This window comes from Pyrus communis, chromosome 12, assembly GCF_041283825.1.
Source record: "Pyrus communis isolate YQ-2024b chromosome 12, ASM4128382v1, whole genome shotgun sequence".
NCBI lineage: Eukaryota > Viridiplantae > Streptophyta > Magnoliopsida > Rosales > Rosaceae > Pyrus > Pyrus communis.
The window spans coordinates 17,420,583-17,439,529 of record NC_142576.1 but is presented as its reverse complement, the minus strand read 5'-3'; the positions used below and the strand labels follow the sequence as shown (position 1 = coordinate 17,439,529).

General features: G+C 32.8%; 1 protein-coding gene across 1 annotated transcript in view; it reads right to left on the bottom strand.

Annotated features, from left to right (window-relative positions):
• The window catches only part of LOC137744454 (DEAD-box ATP-dependent RNA helicase 13-like), a 42,249-nt gene extending 24,141 nt beyond the window's left edge, over window positions 1-18,108 (bottom strand). Inside the window, exons 1-7 of the mRNA XM_088680931.1 lie at window positions 18,081-18,108; window positions 5,602-5,814; window positions 5,008-5,421; window positions 3,898-4,076; window positions 3,620-3,814; window positions 1,958-2,134; window positions 878-1,266 (exon numbers count right to left, since the gene is read on the bottom strand). Coding sequence (XP_088537057.1) covers window positions 878-1,266; window positions 1,958-2,134; window positions 3,620-3,814; window positions 3,898-4,076; window positions 5,008-5,421; window positions 5,602-5,814; window positions 18,081-18,108 — 1,595 coding nt within the window. The remainder of the gene's footprint in view (window positions 1-877; window positions 1,267-1,957; window positions 2,135-3,619; window positions 3,815-3,897; window positions 4,077-5,007; window positions 5,422-5,601; window positions 5,815-18,080) is intronic.
• Window positions 18,109-18,947: the final 839 nt, after the last annotated feature.

Here is an 18,947-nt window from a genome sequence, read left to right as displayed (position 1 = left end):
CAAAAAGGAACACTTGAATAACATGACAACTGAAAGCCAGCACAAAAATAAATAGTAATAGAAATGAGTGCTCAACCCTAAATCATAACATGGAGATTAGGTTTTGTGCTCAGGCCTAAAATAAATATACTTTCCTTCTTTGCATCCATCACGAAGGCATTGAACCATAGATGGAGCTAGTCACCAAGCATGAACCAGTTAAACTAAGGTATAGAAGTGATTTGCACTAACTCTTATGAACATGTGGTCCAACCGAAGGGAAGAAAAAGGCATCAATTGTATAATCACATTTTTTGGGGGACAAATTACCAGATATCTATAGTGTTCTTGGGGAAAGTTAAAAATTGTGTACCAACTTCTGTAGGAATAACCAGAAAACAAGTTAAGGTATAAACAGAACCAAACATATCAAGCTTCGCATAATTCAATAGATAAACAGAAATTTCAAAAAATAAAAAGTAAATGGTTGAATTAATAAATTGAAGACTACGAATAGACACTTTTATAAGTACAATCTATTACTTATGATGCATAGTGGATCGAGTACATTAACCTACAAAGTGGATCTGAGGTGTCAGATGTCCTGCTGCTAACTTAGTTACTAACGAAACCACCAACAGGCCTATGTGTATATATGTATGCAGGAAAGACATACATAAAGATTATATATATTAGAGAGAGAGAGAGAGAGAGAGAGTTCACACGGTTGAATGGAAAAAAAAAATAGATTGAAAACAATATACTCTAAAATGACAGTCGGTAAGGTGAACTGTATTCTCCTGAATAAGAGTTCCTCATGTCAGACAATAGATGGATAGGTCTCACGAAAAAGAGTTCCTCATGTCAGATAATAGATGGATAGGTGAAAGGCACGTACTCAATAAATGACTCCACAAGCTTATTTGCCAAAATGGATGTATTTGTCAGATCAATGATGGAAACATTGTCTCTCATCCCTGCTCGCTCACTTAGAGCTTCTATAGAATTCACCCCATCAGACATTGATTGGTTGGTTTTTTGTGAACTACGCCTTAACTTCTTACGGAAATCAGGAGAAAATGCTATAGTAGCAGAGAAAACAAATGTTTGTCTTTTCTTCCTCTGGAAGTTGGACATTGCAACAGAATTTTGTGCATTTTCAGAATGGGATTCAGTTGATGTATTCCTCACTGGAAGGATGTCAATTATTGACTGCATTTCATGAAAATGACCATTTTCTATCATTCGATCAGCCTCGTCCAGCACAAAGAAAGACAACGAATGTAACTGGAAAAACAGAAAAATTAGTCAAAAAAACAGTTTATCTATACATGTCAAAGGTGTATGCATGCATCTAGCTCATTAATGAGCATGAGCACAAGCATTACTTGATACCGCAATTGCAACTAGTCATCATATTCTTTCTAAATTATGGACCAGTGAAAAAGCTAGAACAGGATAGCCTCTTCCAATCAAGGCTACGTACATTTATATTAGCGTACGTGTATGATATCACAAGTTACTTCAGCGTGATTAAACAAAAATACAAAAAGTTCAACCTTTTTGTATTTCCAGTTTTCTTATTAAGTAATTACTTGTACCTTTTTTATAGTGGTAAACTTGTGAACCTGTGGTAACATAGTTATGTGTGATCAACTGCAGAATATAATCAGTACACATATGTAAACAAGTCTAGCTAATCTTGAACTCCTAGATCTAGTCTTTAGTAGTCCAACTTAAAGAGAAAAAAACTACTACTTTAATCATCACGCAAAAACAAGATATATGAATACTAACAGCACATTGCACAATAATGATAACTCAGAAATTGAAAAGCAGCACATTGCACAATAATGATAACTCAGAAATTGAACATACTGACATGCATCAAAACGGGAAAAATGAAGGGAAAAACAAAATTTATTGTCAGAATCAATGTCTTGCGTTAAGCAAATGTTATTAGTAGTTCAGTACTGACCTCAACTAGATGCTTTTCTCCACCAGACATAAGTTCCCATAATCTCCCTGGAGTCCCAACAACGATCTCAGGACTAGCCTTTAGAAGTCTCTCCTGCTTTTCCATTGACATCCCTCCAACTATTGGAACCACTCTAATATCAGTATCCTTGGCAACTGCCTTAAGATGATCAAAGACCTGGAAATGAAAAAATAAAAATCTCAACATGCAGATTCCGAATCGAACAAGGTTCACAAAACCCACATTTTCAACTTATTCAAAAAGAAATTTCAGTATTACTGTTTTAAAAAAAAAGGCAAGGCACGAGCAAACTGCTGCTTCCCATAGAACGCGAACAAACATGAGATACTTTACGATTTTCAGAACCTATAACTAACTTTTCTGGCCCTGCTATTATAAGTCCTAAACAATCCTACCATTGGCTGCAGCAGAACTTTTCATTTTCTTACAAGCTGATATGAAATATACACAAGCACACCAGAGGCAAGAAAAACAAACAGTGTAGTAGTTTGTTGTTTCTTCAGTTACTACTACATGTTCCCACTGTTGCATTAAGCAATACAAAAAAGTTTTTCCAAAGCAATATGGATTAGTCAGGAAATATTATAGGCTCTACCGTACAGAAGAGTCCCTCTTGGAAAGCTCACAGGGTAAACTTATAAGCTCTAGTCATTAAAAATGACATGAGGACAGAGAGCTACCGAAATTCTATGAGGTTACTGCTTAGTGTATTTATTAGTTCTCCAGTTATATTACATAGTAAAACGGCATCTAAAAACCTTAATCCTCATAACACAATAATGCCCTTCTCCTTTGGTTGCATGAAGATTTTATTCCTAATGAAAAAATCCTCAATTCCTATGTTATGGAGGTGCAAAATTAAGACAAAGGGAATAACAGATTTAAGGGGTGATGTTATCAATTCTAACACTATTAAGGAGATATATCTCTTTCACATTTTTAGGCTCACAAGTTGGGCTTAAACATGTGTGCGTTAGAAATGCAGGTTTCTTGTTTGGCTATTATCAAGGGTCTTCCAATTGCATTGGCTTCTCTTCAAATTTACTTAGCCACTATGTATGCTTCTTCCGCCTAGCACATGTAGCACATAGAACTTACAATATCGTTTTCTTCTATATCGTGGGACTTTTAGTTCAGACATACAACTTCGGGGAACTTCAGGTACTCGATATAAAAACGTTTGTAGTTCCTACACTCATGTCTTGTTTTGTTTGCATGGAATGGGAATCCTTCTCATTCTTGCTCATTTAGGGCATGATTACTTACAAGGAATGGTATCAGTAGTATCCATGTGCTTACTAACAACCAAGGGAATGAAGAAGTAGGTGGGTCAGGGTAGGTGGGACAGGTTGTTTATCATATATCCATTCCTTTTCATTTATTATAAAAGTAAGAAGTAAACAAACATGCCTTCAGTGTTAACTTCAAGTAAGGAAATAAAAAAACATATGGAGTCAATGTAGGCCATACATGTGGGACTCCTGATGGATGATATGGGGATGGAATCATTCATTCCAGTAGGAATGAACTTTCATTTATTATAGAAACCAAAGGCTTAAAAAAAAGAGTTTCCAGAAAAGAAAACTGTTGTTTTGTGGAAAAATTACATGAACAGAATCAACCGGCAAGCAATTTTGTTACCTGAAGTGCAAGTTCCCTTGTGGGAGTAATGATAAGGGCCCATAAAAGACCTTTTGGAGCAAACTTCTCTGTTTCCTCCCCCTTTTCATCAAACATCCTTAAAGCCTTTTCTTTTTCATCCAATAAGCGTTGCAAAATGGGCAAACCAAAAGCAAGTGTCTTTCCAGACCCTGTTTCAGCAGCACCAACAACGTCCTGTCATATAAATCAATTTAATGAGTACCAAACAAGAAATGATCATTGCCTACCAAAGATCTTACACAATAACCTTAACCAACCTTCCCTTGATGAGCAGCAGCAGGAATACAAGCTTTTTGTATTGGCGTTGGGTTCTTGAACCCAAGCCTATATATTGATTTCATGATCAGATGATGGAGTCTCAACTCATGCCATGCATCATACTCATCTTCATCGAAAATCTCTCCGTCAATTTCTTGTTTTCCTTTGCTATCATCATCTAGAATCACATACATCAATGCAGAAGGTGGCATGAGTATCTTAATGTAACACGTCCAACAAGCATTGTCAGAATTATGTGTGCTTCAAGAAAATATACAATAAGATAAAAAACTGAACTAAACGTGTGAATATTTTATTTGTGTGATAAGATTGGAAGGAAAAAGTGATCGACCTATGGTGGTGCACCACCCGACCAGACTAACCAAGACCAGAAAGTAAGAAATTACACACACTACTATGTAGGTTTAGTTTTTGTAAGAAACATCAAATTTTATACAGAACGAATAAATTTCCGTGTCATTCGCCTGGAAAATCAATCAATTGAAAGTACACCTCTTATCAAAGAAAAGATAATGAAAGTGCAGTTCAAAGTCTGAAAAAATTTCCTAATTCCATAATCATTAATGCAGTTATTAAATATGCACGAAGTGATGTTTGACAATAACATTGAATTGAGATTATCACCAATCCATCAACATGTTATGGGCACATTTCATAATTCTTTGTTATTTAGATTATGGATAAGGGAAGAAAGTGGCAAAGATGAGGGGGATAGGAGAAACAACACATCTGACAGTCTATAAATAAAAAACCAAAACCAACTTCAAATTCTTGTTTAGTTTTAGTTGTAATTACTCTTCCCCGTTTCTTCTTTACCTTTTCATTTCACTCTCTCCTTCCCAACATAAGTAACACAAACAATTTTGATCCAAACCTAATGAAACTAGTACTACAGATCAATTTATAGCCTGATAAGTTAACAAGGACAACGCTCTAAAATCATATGAATTCGATCAAGTTTGTCACTGGCATGCGCAGTGCCAAAATGTCTAACAAACAGCCCAGCACCAATGCAGAAAACAAAACATAAACAAATAAAATAAAGAACAGCACTAAATTTTCTAAAAGTAAAAAAATACAAGACTAACCAACTGTACTCTCCACATTTTCCAGGGTCTTCTTGGCCTTGTTCTTCTTCTTCGTCAACGTCTTCTTCTTCCTCTTCTTCTTAGAATTCACATCCTCATCCTTGCTTCTATCTTCAACCTCATTGTCACCATTTCCATCAACATTCTCAATTCTCTGAGCTTGGTCCGGCTTCTTTTTCTTTTTCTGTTTCTTTTTCTTCTTTTTATTTAGCTCGCTATCAGCCTTGCCCAAAATCTTTTCGCCATCAGCCTCAACCCCATCACCAGCACCCCCATCAACTCCGCTGCTGCGCTTCCGCTTCTTGGACTTTTCCCTTTGCTTACTGTCTTCCTTGCTATTCCTATTTGCTACTTGTGGTTCAGGAATTTCAAACCCATATGCGGCCTCATCAATCTCCTCAAGCATTAGGAAACCTGCATTCATTCATATAACAACAGCAAACATAAAACCCATAAACCCCAGAAATCAACTTTCCCCTATTTTCTTTTCCAAATTTTCCCAGTAACCAAACAGAAAAACAAAACGCAATTTTGTTGAACAGTCGTTATCATTAGTCAACCAATGCAATAGGATAGAGAGATGGCACGACGAACCTCCTTCGAGCTCGTTGTTGCCGAAGGCGTTGTCGTCGTTGGGGAGAGAGGGGTTCCATGGGAGCGAATCGAAGCGCTCGAGCTCTGCGTCTTGCTGTTGAATTTGCTGCTTCTTGGCTTTTCTCTTCAATCCGCGCGAGTGGGGGTGGCGCCATTGTAACAGGAAGGAGACAGCGACTGAGGCTAGTCTCTCAAACGGTATCTGTGTACCACCTGTTATTTTAACGGATCGTGTCACGTCACTATCACCCGTTAAGAAAAATATTTTTTTTTCTTAAATTTTCACATACCACACATTGTCACATAAATATTACTTCAAAATATTAAAACACATTTGTCGTTTAAGTACTACATCTACACTTGAAAATAAGAGTCTAATAAACAAACATCCATACACAACTAGTCTATTACAAAATATTAAATGTGCAAGGATATACAAAATGAAAGAGTTTTTGTTTTCAAGGTTGTGAAGCCTTTCTCAAAAGTTTAAACCTTACCAATGGAACTCAAAACTTGTATATTATTCATTTTACAAAATCCTCAATTTTCATCGATCATCATGACATAAGATTTTGTGGAATTCACTAGTGTAAATATTTTAAATTGAAGATCGAATTCATTCATTGTATTCATATAGGGTCAAGGAGTGTACCTGTAAAAAAATCATCAAAATCAGAGTTAAAATAACCGTTAAATCGTGATTTTTTGTTGATAACCGTTGAAAAGTTTTGTCTCGTTACTTGATCTCTGAATGTTTGTTTTTTGCGATTTTTGGCGTATGTGATCTTGAAGCATATATAAACAAAATTGATGGTTGAATCGTTGAAATTATTTTCGTAGAATGCGTATTCAATTAAAACGATAGATTCGCTAACATTTAGAGTTTATTTATACTTTTATTAAATATAACATAAGATTTTGTGGTATCCACTAGGGTAAATATTTTTTAATTGAAAATCGAATTCATTCATTGTATTCATATAGGGTCAAGGAGTGTAGCTGTAAAAAATCATCAAAATCGGAGTTAAAATAACCATTAAATCGTGATTTTTCGTTGATAACCGTCGAAAAGTTTTGTCTCATTACTTGATCTCAGAATGTTTGTTTTTTGCAATTTTTGGCGTATACGATCTCGAAGTATATATAAACATGTTTGACGGTTGGATCGTTGAAATTAGTTTCGTAGAATGCGTATCCCATCAAAATAATAGATTCACTAACACTTAAGAGTTTATTCATATTTTCATTAAGTATAACATAAGATTTTGTGGTATCCACTAGTGTAAATATTTTAAACTGAAGATCGAGTTGATTCAATGTATTCGTATAGGGTCAAGGAGTGTAGCTGTAAAAAATCATCAAAATCGGAATTAAAATAATCGTTAAATCGTGATTTTTCATTGATAATCGTCGAAAAGTTTTGTCCCTTTTCTTGATCTCTAAATATTTGTTTTTTGTGATTTTTAGTGTATGCGATCTCGAAGCATATACAAACAATTTTGACGGTTGGATCATTGAAATTAATTTTGTATGATGCATATTCCATCAAAACGATAGATTCACTAACACTTAAGAGTTTATTCAGACTTTTATTAAGTATAACATAAGATTTTGTAGTATCCACTAGTATAAATATTTTAAATTGAAGATCGAGTTCATTCATTGTATTCACATAGGGTCAAGGAGTGTGGTTGTAAAAAATCATCAAAATCGGAGTAAAAATAACCGTTAAATCATGATTTTTCAATGATAACCGTCGAAAACTTTTCTCCCGTTACTTGATCTCTGAATGTTTTTTTTTTGCAATTTTTGGCGTATTCAATCTCGAAGTATATACAAACATGTTTGATGGTTGGATCATTGAAATTAATTTCGTAGAATGCATATCCCATCAAAACGATAGATTCACTAATACTTAAAGTTTATTCATACTTTCATTAAGTATAACATAAGATTTTATAATATCCATTAGTGTAAATATTTTAAATTGAAGATCGAGTTCATTCATTGTATTCACATAGGGTCAAGGAGTGTAACTGTAAAAAATCATCAAAATCGGAGTAAAAATAACCGCTAAATCGTGATTTTTCGTTGATAACCGTCGAAAAGTTTTCTCCCTTTACTTGATCTCAGAATATTTGTTTTTTGCAATTTTTGGCGTATGTGATCTCGAAGTATATACAAATATGTTTGACGGTTGGATCGTTGAAATTAGTTTCATAGAATACGTATCTCATCAAAATAATATATTCACTAACACTTAAGAGTTTATTCATACTTTCATTATGTATAACATAAGATTTTGTGGTATCTACTAGTGTAAATATTTTAAATTGAAGATCGAGTTGATTCAATATATTCATATAAGGTCAAGGAGTGTAGCTGTAAAAAATCATCAAAATCGGAGTTAAAATAACCGTTAAATTATGATTTTTCATTGATAACCGTTGAAAAGTTTTGTCCCGTTACTTGATCTCTGAATTTTTTTTTTTTTTCAAATTTTGGCATATGAGATCTTAAAGTATATACAAACATATTTAACAGCTTGATCGTTGAAACTAGTTTCATAGAATGTGTATCCCATCAAAACAATTGATTCACTAACACTTAAGAGTTTGTTTATACTTTCATTAAGTATAACATAAGATTTTGTGGTATCCACTAGTGTAAATATGTTAAATTGAAGATCGAGTTCATTCATTGTATTCATATAGGGTCAAGGAGTGTAGCTGTAATAAATCATCAAAATCAGAGTTAAAATAACTGTTAAATCGTGATTTTTCTTTTTATAACCATCGAAAAGTTTTGTTCCGTTACTTGATTTCAGAATGTTTGTTTTTTGCAATTTTTGGTGTATGCGATTTCGAAGTATATACAAACATGGTTGACGGTTAGATCATTGAAACTAGTTTCGTAGAATGCGTATCCCATCAAAACAATAGATTCACTAACACTTAAGAGTTTATTTATACTTTCATTAAGTATAACATAAGATTTTGTGGTATCCACTAATGTAAATATTTTAAATTGAAGATCGAATTCAATCATTGTATTCAAATAGGGTCAAGGAGTGTACATGTAAAAAATCATCAAAATCAGAGTTCAAATAACCGTTAAATCGTGAAATTTTTTTTTTTATAATCGTCGAAAATTTTTGTGCCGTTACTTGATCTTAGAATGTTTGGTTTTTTCAATTTTTGGCGTATGTGATCTCGAAGTATATACAAACATGTTTGACGGTTGGATCATTGAAATTAGTTTCGTAGACTGCGTATCCCATCAAGTTCAATGGTGTGTGTATATATATATATATATATATATTTATTAAGTAGATTTAAATCTATTTATTTTGTACGTATAATTGACCGGTACACGGAGTAGTACATTAAGTGTCATTATAAAAATAGTGAGATATGTGTGATAAAAAGTTAATAACTTAAAAAAATAAAAATTCTCACCACTTTTATTAAAACACATGGTGTACTATTTGTGTTTTCGTTATAATGAAAAATTTCTCAGGAAAAAAAGGAGAGAGAGAAGTAAATGACGTACGCATGTCAGGAACACAGCTGTCGGATCTTATCCTAACAATAACAAGTGCACACATGAGAGACCACGGTGGAAAAACTCACCCTACTATTAGCAAGCAAAATTGAAAATATCACTAGGTCCCATCTTTCTCTCTCTTTTTTGTTTCCCTTTCAGCTTTTCTTATAATTTTCATTTTCCCTCCCTTTTTCTTCAAAGGGCGGCATGATGCATATTAATTATTATAGTTTTTAGGGGTATAAAATTTAATTTAAAATTTAATATATATATATATATATATATAATTATTATAGTTAATATTTTTGGGGTATCATTATTATAGTATATATAATTATTATAATTATTATGATTATTATAATTATTATAGTTAATTTAATATATATATATATATTTATTTATTATAGTTTTTAGGGGTAAAAATTGTTAAATTAATATATATAATTATTATAGTATTTTTGTAGGGTTATAAAATTATTAAATTAATATTCTGCTTATTGTGTATCGTGTTACCCACATGTATACCCGAACCAACCCGTTATCTTAACAGGTGCTTATCGGGTTACTCAATAACGACCCGATTCGTTATTGTGTCGACCTAAACACTTGTTAATTTCGTGTCGTGTCGTGTCGGGTTATCGGGTCGTGTCAGGAATTGTTAGGCCTACTGAGGCTGCATAAGCGAGGTGGCGGGTTGAAGGGGGAGGGTTGGGGAATAGTATACTTATAATTTTGGGTTAATTTCATGATTTTCACCCTACAATTTTGAGATTTATTTCATTTTGGTCCTTGAACTTTTATTCGTCCCAGTGTGGTTTTTCTTTTCCATTTGGTCCCTTAAATTTTTCCGCCCAATTGGCGTTGTAAATAAATAGATGAAGAAATTTAAGGTTACCAAGGAATTTAAAATGACGGATTTTTATTTTCTCAAATTTATGAATTTTCTTATTTAGTTAACCCATAAGAACAATGCAATTTGAATATGGAATTTGTTATTTTTAAACTCTCACTCATAGAAATTGGAAAATGATACCTATTTACATGGAATTTAAACTTGGGAATTGATACTATGTTTGGAAGAGGGAAATAAACTTGAAATTTTGACAAAAGTCAAAATTTATAAATTGACTGTATCAATTCTCTTGTTTGGATTGATAAACATAGAAACTTAGAATTTCCGCGTGGAAAAAGAAAAAAATAAAATAAAATAAAAAACTTCGAATTTGGTAGAGCTGGAAAATTTTTCTGAAAATCCTAAACAAAACCAAAAAATTCCCGATCCCATATTGAAATTTTTGGGATCCATACCGAACCGATCCCAAACCTTTCGATACGAGAATCGGGATTACATATTCAATGGTTCAGGAATCCTGAACTGAACCATATATATATATATTTATTTATTTATTTTGGTTGCATATAGCATGTTGAATGTTGAATTTAAGTAGTTTGATAGTAGACTATATTAGAAATAGAAGTATAAAATTAAGTTGTTTGAAACTTTGGAACATCAATTTGACTTGATATGAATGAATTGATATTTTAATTGGTATGAAACTTCAAATTGGTATGAGGTAAAAAAACCTAAATTTCAATTGATATGAAATTGGACAACAAATTTTCATGCCAAAAGTCCAAATTTTGGCCCACAACCCAAAAAATCTCAAGTTTCAACCCAAAATCCAATCCCGATGCATCTCGATCGAGAATCCCAAAAATTAGGAATACCGAAATTTGGGTTCGGGATTGGTCTTCAAATTCCCATACCGAAAATTTTTGGTTTGGGATTCGGGACCCCATTTTAGGTTTGTGATCTCATTCGAACCACTCTAGAATTTGGGACGTTCAATTTTCAAGTTTAAATTCCATGTAAATAGGTGTCATTTCCCAATTTCTATGAGTGAGAGTTTAAAAATAGCACATTCCATATTCAAATTCCATTGTTCTTCTCGGTTAACAAGAAAATTCAGAAATTCTAGAAAATAGAAGTCCGTCATTTCAATTTTCGTCATTTTAAATTCCTTAGTAATCTTAAATTTCATTATCCAAACAAAGAGTGAAGGTCCCAAATTTCAAGTTTTTTTTTTCCATGCATAAATTCTAAATTTCTATGTTTATCAATCCAAACAAAGGAATTTATGCATGACAATTTATAAATTCTGACTTTTGTCAAAATTCCAAGTTTATTTCCCCCATGCAAACACAGTATTATCTTCAAGGACATGGATTTCAACTTCGATGCAAGGGGAACGAGTATAATCAGAGTTTAGGGTAGTAACAAAAACCAACAAATCGATCAAATTGATCAAACTGATTTGAACCAATTCAAAAAATTTGGTTTTTAATCAAATTGATTTGAACAAACCGAATCGATTTAAATCGGTTCGGCTCATAGTCTTTAAACATATGAAATTCGTCCAACCAAACCAAAGTGGTTCATGTAAAATACCTACTTTCCTTATTCTTTGCATTCTCAATTCTTCATGTAAAATTTACTAGACATAGTCGGCCGATCTATCTACGGGTTGGCATGGCAATGGAAGATTCTCCAAAATCTTTTCCTTCCCTTGTAAATTTCCTTTTTGTCCAAAGGTCTCCATTAAGGCCCCCCCGCCTAGTCTCCTATAACCCTAACCATCTTTGCGACCCCTCTCGCAGCAGCATTGTTAGGTTCCAGACCTGAGGTGAGTGAAAAAAATAATCTAGCCACCAGTGGACAAATAAAAATAAAATAAAAACAAAAATGAACAAAATTTGATACAAATTATTTGGAAACCTTACAAGTGTACAAACAAGTAAAAATAAAATACTTAAATCACGTGTGCCATACATTTATCTCTCAGATAACCCAACACTGACGTTCTCATGCTCCATGAACAATCCCAAATAATTCACTGCTTAGATATATAATCACTCCGAACAGATTTTTCAAAATAAACATGATTGACTTGAAAATAGAGAGATATTTGAAGATAGACCAAAATCAATAACAATTTCCCTCTCAACAACTTTGGATAAGCTTCTGGTACCTTAACTAGCATTTAAACCTTAATTCACTACAACTATGAATAATTTCCAAAAAAAACAAAAAAAATTTGGATAAGAGCACCTAGCAATGAGATGATACTCAAAAGCTAGCAGAACTCAATCGCATTCACAAATACATATTTCATTGTACATCTAATTCATAACCATAAAACAACCAACCAACACATCCATCTTTAAATAATTCAAAACTCACATGGTAAAATAAGTCCTTTATTTACATTTACTTTACATCAAGAGCATATGTAAAATTTAAAGGGGAGAATTCAAAGTCCCAGTTATATAAACTTTCAAAAGTTTTCCACATCAATTAGTCGTTCGGTTTCACCCACATTTTACTAACTCTACGTTAAAAGTCCATGTACAACAAAATAGGTAGATTTCTGCAACAAATAAGGACAAACTTCCAAGTCCCAACTATATACAATTCCAAAAATTGCCCGCATTGCCCTATTTTTCATGTAACTTTCCTGTTTCTGAGCTCATCACAAAATTTTCTAATTGTTATGTATTGCTACAAAGTGATTCATTCATCCTTGTACTTCTTTTTCCTGTAGATTGAGATTATATTTTTGTATAAGAAATATGATAAAATTTGAATTCTGAAAATATATGTATTAATAATTAATAGATGTAACGTATTAAGCTTTGTTTTTTTTTTTTTTCGAGATTTGATGGGAAAATTTTTTAATGTGTGAAATATTTTGTTCATCAGTTTCTTCAAAAGTTTTAGTTTCCTTTAGATCCATATAAATAAAAAAAGAGATTAAGGTATTAGTAGATGTTTGGTAATGTGAAAATATAGATGCGAATGAGATACTTATTGAGTTATTGTGGAAGTTCTTACCTTTTTTGATTTTTTTTTTCTTGTCTTGGAGCTGAAAAGAGCCTTCCAAGCTGAACTTTCAGCATATGATGTTGTGACAATGATGGATGAAGCGGTGGGAGAGACATACTTTAACTTTTTTTTCAAAAAAGTGGTGGAGTCGATGAAAAATTTTGAGCAGCTGTATCTTCCTCCTGAAATTCTACCACTATTTTATAAGAAGCTTTGGAGGTTGATTGAATATCTTGTACCTTGTCATCAAATATTGCTTGGATCATAAGATCATTTCTGTTGAAACCATTTTTCAAGGTTCTGGATTGAAGTTGAAATTTTTTATCTACGTCTATTTTGGAGAATTGCATCTGGTAATTCTTGTTGATTAGTAAACCTTTTTTCGACAATTAAGTCATAGCATGAATTTTCAACAATTGTTCTGCTTATTAACCAATGATGATGGCACTGGTCTCATTGCTGGTGTCTTCAAGGTCTAAACTTTAAACCTAAATATATGACAAAAATATTTGAGTATAAAGTGTACAGAAAAATAACATGAAAGTAGTCATAAGTATCTGTCTTACTAGAGGAGGGGAGTTTGGACATTGTGTTTAGACAAATTACCAATTCATTATTTTCTTTCTTTCTTAGTTGTTTGTAGCAACATGAGCATGCGTTGTACCACCATCCGACTGTAATGGCTATATAAGACTGAAGTATTCTGAAGTATGTGTAGAGATAGTGATTAACATATCAATAATATTTTTTTATGACTGATGTGAGACAAATGGTTATGACATAATATATCAAAATCATTACTCGATTCTTGAAATATATGTTTTGTGAAACAATATTTATGCATATTATTCATGTTGCAGAATAGAGAAATCAAAGCTCAGATTTTTTTTTTTCTTCTAATTTTACGCTCTTTACTTTCTAAGTTCAAAACCTATGAATGGCAGGTTGTAATAACTAGCATAATATCTATGCAATACATTTGGCATAACTAGAGGTAAATGAAAGGTCTTAAATGTATCAATATATCATGCATTGCTTGCAAAAAGTTGAACCTAAAGTGTTCGTATTTTTTTTTTTATCTTTTTCTTTTAATGGTTACTAATGGCTTGACATTAAGCATGTGGTTTGTAAACTTTTCTAGCTTTTATAATCCCAGTTGTACTGAGATTTGTACACCCTATTAATCCATAAATCTAAAGCATCATATAATTTTTATCCTTACTAGATTTCTTTTTATTTCATGTGAGAAGTACTTTACTTTCAAAATTCTCTAACTTTGGGAAGAATTTGTTTACCTTGTACAAATCTGGATCTAGAATATTTAAGTCTTGAACATACAATTTTTCGATAGCTTTTAATTGCTTTGATCCCATTTGATGTTGGCAACATTTTCACAGAATGAGTCGGCCCAACAAAGCTGCATATGTTTTTTTTATTCAAGTTAAGATCAAAATTACAAAAAAGGATGGTGATAGCTTTTTTCATTTAGCATTGACCAATTGAAGTAAAAAATTAAAGCATTGTACAATCACAAATTTTGAAGAATAATTTGCATACTTTTACAAATTTAATGCATTACTGTCCAATGCATATACAAACGTGATTTGTGTTTCTGAAGGCTAGATTCTATAAACTATTGTCCAAGTGTAATACAAATGCTATTATGGTAGACTAAATCAATGTACATGTGTCACATCCCAAACCGGGGGAACCACTTCCCGGGCCTGCTCCACCACCATAGCACGATATTGTCCGCTTTGGGCCCCAACCACGCCCTCATGGTTTTGTTTTTAGGAACTCACACGAGAACTTCCCGATGGGTCACCCATCCTGGGAGTGCTCTCGCGCGCTACTCGCTTAACTTCGGAGCTCCCATGGAACCTGAAGCTAGTGAGCTCCCAAAAGGCCTCGTGCTAGGTAGAGATGGGAATATACATATAAGGATCACTCCCCTGGGCGATGTGGGATGTCACACATGTTTTGATAAGCAAATTTATTGGCAATAAGGACAAATATTATCTCATGGGTTTTAATAAGCTAATCTATTTGACCTTTAACAAAAATTAATAAACATGAACGATAAAAGCACACAAATTTAGGTCATTCTACTCGTCTTTTAAATGATTCAGATCAACCTGGTAGACTTTGCCAAACTTGATTGTAGCTTGCTTAAGTTTAAAAGAAAAAAATTTGTTTGGCTAGTTTGTAGCTTCAAATGAAATTTTGGGTAGTTGTTATATCATACAATTTATGATTAATGGACTGTCCTAAATTTTCTTAGTGCTTTAATTTGCAGGTAAGGTGCAGTGAAGTATTCGGCAAACCTTATGCTAAAAAAAAGCTTGATTATAGCCTACTTAAGTTTCAAAGTCATGCAGACAAAAAATAATAACACAAACGATGGGCTTGTTTGGAAGTGCTTTTCAATAAATTAAGCAACTCTATAGCAATGATATAATCACCATTGAATCACAACAGTATACATTTATTCTGAACTAAAGCTACATCGATTAAACCTAAGAATAAATGTCATTAGCAACATAAATACCATTTGTTAATATGCTCAAAATCTATAATATAATATTTTCTTACCATAAGTCTTATGTTGAGTAACTATTTTCAAATTATTAGAAGAATTATGCATGGTTATGTTAAAGAAAATCTACTCAGTCTATGATTATAGATATGAGGTATATAGCATGCAAATGACCTTGAACTCATTTCTACAACTAATCTTGTTCAGTAAAATAATATGCACTTATTTCTTGAGGAACTCGTTTCTCAAGTAATATATACTCATTCAACATAAGTCGTCATTATTTTTATAGCATGTTATATAATCACATGTAGCAATGGATTGATTACAATCCATTCACTCTAGGTTTGTTCGCATGGACATGTTATTTCAATGGTGTTTTATTGCTTAGGTCTTAATTAATAACCATTCAAAGTAGAAATCTAATTTCTTTCATTCTTCAAGAAGGTCATTTGTAAGTTTGCAAATAACTAAAATACATATACCTTTTCAGTAGAATTTAGGTTAATATTACTGACAAATTCATAGAATATGGTATTATTATAACTAAAGAAAAAAAATATTTGCTTACTATTTCATCAACCAATATACATTGAACACCACCAAACTTATAATCCTTTCCTATAACTTTTGGTATCCAAATCCTGCACACACGAACTTTGATCTACTTGTTAGATTGAAAAGGTAACAAACTTCGAAATGGATCTATCTTCATTGCGCTACAAATTTCGAAGCCAATATACATGTGATAGAATAGAAGTGTAAACACGTATGTATAATTTTTTTTTTTTTAGTTATTTGTAATTTAATACAAAATAAAAATTCATGGGCTATTCATATCAACACAAATAAATGTAATCATGTTTTTGGCTCGCTTTAAATATGGATTTAATCTGAAAAAAGTATTATGCTTTATCAGTGGAATTATTAAGATGATAAATATATTCAACACATTTACAACTACTCAATTTTATAGAAATTTGAGAGACTATGTGGAACATTAAGCATCAATTGAGATAAGCATTTCGTCTCATGTATACTAAAATATAACTTTGGCATGCAATTTATGTCACATCTCAGCCCAAAGCGGACAATATCATGCTATGGTGGTGGAGCGGACAATATCTTGTTCGTCTCACCATTAGCATGGTTGCAGCAGACCATTTTCTCTATTTCAGTTGCTTGCAACCATGTTTACAATTTTGATTTAGCTCTGATACCAAATTGTCACATCCCAGCCTGGGGGGGGACCACTTACCGGGCCCGCTCCACCACCGTAGCACGATATTGTCCGCTTTGGGCCCCGACTAGTTTTGTTTCTGGGAACTCACGAGCAATTTCCCAGTGGTTCACCCATCATGGGATTGCTCTAGTCCCCTTCTCGCTTAACTTCGGAGTTCCTACGAAACCCGAAGCCAGTGAGCTCCCAAAAGGCCTCGTGCTAGGTAGGGATGAGAATATACATATAAGGCATAAAGGATTCACTCCCCTAGGCGATGTGTGATGTTACAATTTAAGAAAGCACCAAATTCGTATTAGCAGCAAATACATTATGATGTTTTGATCTTTCTAAATTTTGTAACCATTTTTAGGATAAAGTCTCCTAACTATATTTGAAAATGAAACAGCAATGCATTTAAGTTGAACTTTTTCAGGTACATTGTCACCAATACTGGTGTTCTCTCCCTATTTTCTTTTGCCCAGAAATTGGGAGAATCCAATCTTGAATCCTAAATAACAAAAAAAAATTCAAAACTTCAAAAAAATTTAGGAGCCAAATTCCAAAATTAACAAAAACAAAGAAAAATATCTAAAACCCATATTTTGAAACATAGAAATAAGCAGATATGCTAGTTGCCATTTTAGTGGCTTGCGGGCTTTCTTCAAGGTTATTTATTTGCATGCAACGTCATATATGAAACCAAGCGTAAAGGAAAAGGAGAATGTTCAAAGAATAACCCAAACGAAAACCCAAAAATTGGGGAAAAAAAAAAAGACCCAAAATAAAACTTAATACACGTTCCTAAATTTCTTGTTGTGAACTTTATCAAAAATTTCTAAATCAAATTCCAATTTCCACATAATTGTGGGAACTTTGCAATCTATACAATTCATTTTCCACTTCCCCCAACTACTTCACAACAAAATACAATTTAATAAAAAAATTAAATAAATAAAAAAAGACACACTCACACACAATTGTTGGGAACTTTGCAAAATTAACATAAAAACAAAATATGCAAAGACAGAAGAAAAAGCAGATATCTGAGAGAAAGAGAGAGTCATAAAAAAAGTAAGCCGAATGAACCCCCCAAAAAAAAAACTAATTCACATTCCTAAATTTCTTGTTGGGGATTATAAAAAATTTGTGAATGAAAATCAAATTCCAATCTAGACTCTAATGCCAAAATAATCAGAATACCAAACCAAGCCTACAAATTCAATAATTCCAAAAGTTATTGTAAACAAACCTATTTCAACACTAATATAATCCAGAATACTTAATTCGCTTACCTTCAGTCAAGAAGAACTTGCGAAACATAGTGGCATTCGGTGGTACAGGGAGATTCCAGGTGTGATGCGGCGTTATTAGATTATGTGAAGTGGTGGTAATGGTGGTAGCTGTGGTTTGGGAACTGGAGGAGAAGCTAGGTAGTGGATTTTAGTTCAATGAGTTTGATAGAAAGAGGAGGAACGTTGTCGTAAAGAGGCAATGACAACGCACAAATGTAGAAAAGCAACACGTACCCCATGCCTGTTTTCGTCATTTTACTGTGCAATTGGAAAAAAGAAAGACAAAACTGAATGTTAAAACGGGGGCGGTTCTGTACTTTCATTGTGCTTAGGAACAATGAAGCTCCTTGATTTGGTTTTAGCATATATAATTTTCATACTAATGATATCAGTGAATTATTAGTTTTTCAAATATAATCTGCTAAACTTAAATTTTCCGTTTAACCAAAATGAAAGAATAAGGGTGTGCTGAAATCTATAGGAAATATGAGAACCAACCTTTACTATTCAACTATAGATGTTGTATGCCAATTACATGTACTTGATTGTAATTTACCCAATCATCCCCATCACGTCTTCACTGTTGAACTTTCATGTTTGTGCTTATGTAAGGGATTAACGTGTGATGCATATTATTGTGACTTACGGTAGATTCTCAATTCTTTAGGTTCTCTATAGACCAAACTATTTGTATGTAAGGTGAGGAAAGAAAAATGAAAGTCATAATATATAGGTTCAATAGAAAGCAATTAAGTTCTCTATTTGCACACCTTGCATTTTTTTGGACAAGTGAAAAAAAAAAAAAAAAAAAAAGAAAGGAAGGTTGATTAGCGTAGCAGTCAGAGAAATAAGACGGATGAGTTTGTT